General features: G+C 58.3%; 1 protein-coding gene across 1 annotated transcript in view; it reads left to right on the top strand.

Annotated features, from left to right (window-relative positions):
- ANKH (ANKH inorganic pyrophosphate transport regulator) overlaps nt 1-5,123 on the top strand; it is a 44,677-nt gene that overhangs the window by 24,316 nt on the left and 15,238 nt on the right. Inside the window, exons 6-8 of the mRNA XM_012721748.1 lie at nt 168-302; nt 2,227-2,319; nt 2,431-2,452. Coding sequence (XP_012577202.1) covers nt 168-302; nt 2,227-2,319; nt 2,431-2,452 — 250 coding nt within the window. The remainder of the gene's footprint in view (nt 1-167; nt 303-2,226; nt 2,320-2,430; nt 2,453-5,123) is intronic.

Here is a 5,123-nt window from a genome sequence, read left to right as displayed (position 1 = left end):
GTTACTCCCTGGCCAGGTAGCTGCCTCCGCATCTCTGGCCTGTACCCCAGTTCTGAATGGGTAAATAAATAAAATCTTAAAAAAAAAAAAAAAAAAGGCTTGGGCTCTGGATTGCCGTTTCTGTTTCGGGAACTGAGAGGGCTTCTTGTCTCCATTTCCTGGCACAGGGCGATGCAACTGTAAGGAAGATGCTGGGCTTCTGGTGGCCGCTGGCCCTCATCCTAGCGACGCAGAGGATCAGCAGGCCTATCGTCAATCTCTTCGTTTCCCGGGACCTTGGGGGCAGCTCAGCTGCTACAGAGGTAGGTCCGTCCTGGGGGGCCCTGGCACCCTGGCAGCTGGGGCAGGTGTCGGTGTGGGGGGCGGGCTCGCGCCACGTCACTGTGTCTCGGAAGCCCGTTCAGCGACGCGCTGTGTGTTTGTGAGGATGGCGCCAGCCTCTGATTCCTCTCCCCCTGCACCATGCGAGGAAACTGAGGCAGGGACACAAAGCTAGCAAAGAGCTGGGCTTCTGCTAGGAGCTAGATGTTGCTCATCCCGCAGAGAGGCTTCTCTGTTTCCCGTGGAGTATGCTGCCCCTGGAGCCACGCAGTGTTGGGCCGCGAGAATGCACTTCCAGGCCGATCCCTTCTTCCGCTCACAGCTGCCCGGGCCCCGGGTGTTGGGGCCTGGGAGGAGCAGCCGTGTAGACAAGCCGTGGGCGACGATGAGGGACTGAGCAGCCTTGGGCTTTGGCATGTGTCCGGGGTGCCCAGGGGTGACTGCGGTGACGTCATGGAAGGGACGTCACTGTGGTGACGTCATGGAGGGGTCGGTGACGTCATGGAGGGGTCGGCAGCTACTCTCAGGGTGCTGTCCACAGCCAGCGGCAGCCGCTGAAGATGCTGGAATCCGCCCGAGGGCGAGCTCCAGGCCTGGGCTCTGACCCACTTGCCCGCTCTCACCTGGCCTGACGCCTACCTGCTCTCACCTGCCCTCCTCCACACCGGCTCGCCATTCTTTACCCCTGACAGCTCAAGAAATGTATCTGGAAACTGGCAGCTGTGCCAGAGCAAGACTGGAACCAGTTTTTCCGTCTTCCCAGTGTGGCACAAATAGGATGACTTCACCGGTCTCCTCCTCCGCGGCCCTCTGGTGAACTAATTCTGTCTCTGGAGCCGCCCAGCCCTCAGGAAGACCCGTGGCTGTGCCCTGAGTGCTGGGCCGGCCAGCCCCGCCTGGCACCCCTGCCAGTTTCCGCGGGCTCCAGCCGCGGCCCATCCTGCGCGGCCACGGCCCCCCACCTGTGTGTGAACCCTGACTGTCATCTTGGGTGGCCTGGGCAGCTGTTTTGCTTCAGCTCCACAGAGTAGGTTGCTCAGTGGGAAGTGAGCCCCTCCCCTGCGTGGGAAGTCCTTTCCCCTTGGAAAACAAGTCTGACATCAGAGCCATTTCTAAATCGACCTCCAGGCCTCGAGAGCCGCCTGGGCTGCACAGAACCACAGGTGTCGTCAGCTGTCCCTGTGCCGAATGTGCACGTGAACTTGACTTCCCCGCCCTGCGCAGGGGCCCTGATATCCTCTGTGTCCTGCAGGGGGTGGTCGGGGGAGGCTGGAGAGGGCAGAGCCCCCCATAGTCCCATTCCTGGTGAAGGTGGGAAGCCCGGCGTCCCCAAGGCCAGGTGCTGGCCAGGCAGGGTGAGGTACTCTGCTTTGTTTTCTGTTTCTGTCTTCTCATGCACATAAGAAAAGAAACTCACTTTCACAGAAAAACACTTTGGCCTCCTGCAAGCCCAAACTTACTTTTCTTAAATAAAAACTTAAAATCGGGCTGTCCTGGCTAAACAGACGAGAAGTAGGTGGGGTCGGAAGACCAGACTGGAGCTTGCAGCCGGTCGAGCTGGGGGCAGGGGGGGCTCAGAACCCACTTGGACATGCAGGGTCAGGTGAGACAGGAAGGTTCTGTGTGGCAACGTGGACGGAGCACGGATTCCGGAGTCCAGACCTGGGTGGAGATCTCGCCCTGGGGACCCAGGTCTGGCCCTGACTTTCACTGGTCCTGCAGTCCCAGGTGGGCCCTGCTGTTCTCCCACCCCCGGGGCACGGGGAGTGCCTTGCGCTCCCCTGCTGGGCCAGCCTGCTACTGGCTGGCACGGGTCCCCAGTGTGGCCAGCCGTCAGGGCCGCCACACCTGCGTCAACTCGCCCTGCCAGCCAGGCGCCCTCCTGACTCTCTCTCTCTCCCCCAGGCGGTGGCGATTTTGACAGCCACGTACCCCGTGGGTCACATGCCATATGGCTGGTTGACAGAAATCCGTGCTGTCTACCCAGCTTTTGACAAGGTGAGGACCTGTGCGTGTCGCGTCTGAAACACACTCTCTAAAATGACCGTCTGATGGACGGGCCTCACGAGGAGGGAGACGTGGGCTTCCAGGCACCCCTCCTTCCGTCAGGTTCGCGTGGGGGCCGGTGAAGGTAATCGCAGCAAATTTCCCTCCGAACACGTCCGAGGCAGCGTCACGTGTCGCTGAACCTTCGTGGCTCTCCAGAAAGGCATTCCGTGTCCACTTCCCATGGCTGTTGTGTTGATAAATCATCTGTTTACAAAAGAAAATATTCTCAAAAGTATTTAGCATATCGATATTGTTTCGGGGTGGCATAACTAACACTGCTGCAGCCCCCCAGCAGACCGGGAGGCCCAGCAGGGTGGGGTGCTTCTGGGTCTGGACCCCGAGCTTGCCCTGGTCCCGGAGGATTGGGACACAGCAGATGTCCTCAGGCTGAAAGCCTCTGGATGTTGAAAACAATGATTTCTAGCAACAGATTGGATAATAGCCACTCGCGGTTTTCGTTTCCACCAACACGTGTATAGAAATCCATCCTAGAGAAGCAAAATGAAACGGCTCCTTGCGAACTTCCTAGCTCTGGGAGAAGGAGATGATATAAAACTTGATGAAAACCGCAGGCACTGAAGTGTTGGAAGCTCCTGGCTGGCGGTGTCTCGTCTGAAATTGGTTTTGGCTACCCTGAAATAATAAAACTTACCAACACGACGCTATACAGTTTCGCAGGGAGCATCCAAGAAAAACAGCATCTTATTCATGATCACAGACTCTGGGGGAAAAAAAATGCCGTTCACGAGCGTACTTCTAGCCAGAAACAGGAGTTACTTGGGATGCTGCGGACCTCGCCCGTGCTTGCCTGCCTGACCCCGAGCCAGCCAGAGCCCGTATTTATGTCACTGTCTGTTCACCCAAATCATCAACACTTCAGATCTTCAGTTTCTGGAACTTGCTGCTTTGACGCTTGCAAACTTAGTTTCTTTTCAGCATGCAGCATTTTAAATGTCTCTCCTAACTTCTGAGGGTTCCAGCGAAATATGACATTGGGAGAATTTCCCAAATTCTCTCTCCGTAGTCATCATGTGCAAAGGGTATGTTTTGGAGCCAACCGGGCAACGAAACGAAACCCAGATGTGAATCCAACGATGCATTCCAGTGTAGCCAGCCTCTTCGTAGCAGTAGTATCTAAAGAATAAAACTGAACCCCGAGAAGCCGTGGCCTGTGGCCGTCGCCGTGGTGACGTGTGTTCCGAGGTGGCCTGACTCTTCCCAGTGTGCCCGTTAGAGCTTTGCTCCTGGGTCCCGGTGGCTCGGCCACTGCGGTGACTTACACCCGGCTGCTGGCCTGCGGTTTGGACGAGCAGGTGGGCTCTAGAGCCCAGACTCAGCTAAGTGCCCAAGGGCGGAGAAGATGTGGCCTCCACACAGTGGAATACTGCTCCGCTGTGGAAAGGCGGCTAGTGCATCAGCATCACCACACTGGTAAAGAAAGGAAACGGGAGTCGTGGAGTGGGCCGTGGGGCAGGAGGCCAGTGACGTGCAAGGCCTGGTCTTTCTGATGACAGACAAGAGGCAACAGGCTGAAGACCGTGTACGGGCTTTGGGGAGGGAGAGTCCACAGGCATACTCCTGACCCCCACCCATGGCTCCAATCTTTTTTTTTTTTTTTTTAAGATTTATTTATTTATGCATACAAGTACTGGGGTGCAGGCCAGGGGTGTGGGGAGCAGAGGAGGCAGATTGACGAAGTCCACTGCTGAGGGGAGCAGTGGGCGCGTCAGGAGAGGTCTGCTGCGCCCTGTGGGTCACCTCCCCTGCAGGGATCAAACTGTGCTGAAGCAGCCGCTGCCAGCTTCACAGTGCTGCGCTTTACTCCGTTGTGCCACCAGGGAGGGCCGGCTCCAGACTTACTAGCAGGGCCGCCACTGGTCTGTCCCTGCAGCAGAAAGCACATCGGTCAGTGCCCCTTGGGCACTCCCGGTCATACCTCGTAAGGTGTGCCCGTTGCCCCAGGGCCATCAAGCGCCCTGGTCTGGTCTAACTTGAAAGGAGCCTTGTGCACCCACAGATGGACTCCTGCCATCTGCCACAACGTGGACAGAACTGGAGGGGACAGAGCCAAGCGAACTAAGTCTGAGAAAGACGACAAATACCGATGGCTTCGCTCAGGCGCGATCGCAGAAACTGAACAGAGGGTCGGACCGCAGGAAACAAAGCACATGCCGGGAACTCTGAGTCAGAGCTGAGTCTGCAGACCGGGTGGCCAGGAAAGCGGGGAGGCCCCGGCGGACAGTGGTGGGAGACTGGCTGCGCGTCGCTGAAGAGCCTGCACCCCTGTTCAGCGTTGGGAGTCACTGTTACCTCATCAAGAACAAAAAGGAGAACATAACGAAGTAAAACCAAAGAAAAGCACGTGCACAGGCTCGAGGCAGCGCTGTGAACGCCTGCCGGGGATGGGGCTCGAGGGACCGCCGCCGTCCCCCGAAACACAACAAAGCGTTAAACACGCGGAGGGGCCCAGCTTCCTCCGCTGTGGCGCGGGAGCCCGGAGCTGGGTGTGTTCCTTGGTCAGCAGTGGGCCAGTTGGTCCCTGCTGGTTTTCAGCAGGGCCGCCCTCCTCGGGGTGTGGTGACAGGCACGCTCGGCGGGGATGTGGGGTCCCCCCTCAGATACGGAGGCGAGAGGGAGCTGAGCACCAGCACTGGGCTGAAATTCAACCTGACAGGCTCTTGGGCTCTGGCCTGCAGCTGAGCAGCGGCGCTGAGTTACAGGAGCTGCAGGGGTGGGGGCTGGGGCCCCCCGGC

This window comes from Condylura cristata, unplaced genomic scaffold (assembly GCF_000260355.1).
Source record: "Condylura cristata isolate star-nosed mole 26May11 unplaced genomic scaffold, ConCri1.0 scaffold00007, whole genome shotgun sequence".
Classification (NCBI taxonomy): domain Eukaryota; kingdom Metazoa; phylum Chordata; class Mammalia; order Eulipotyphla; family Talpidae; genus Condylura; species Condylura cristata.
Note: the sequence above shows the minus strand (reverse complement) of the source record. Positions and strands in the feature narration are given on the sequence as shown.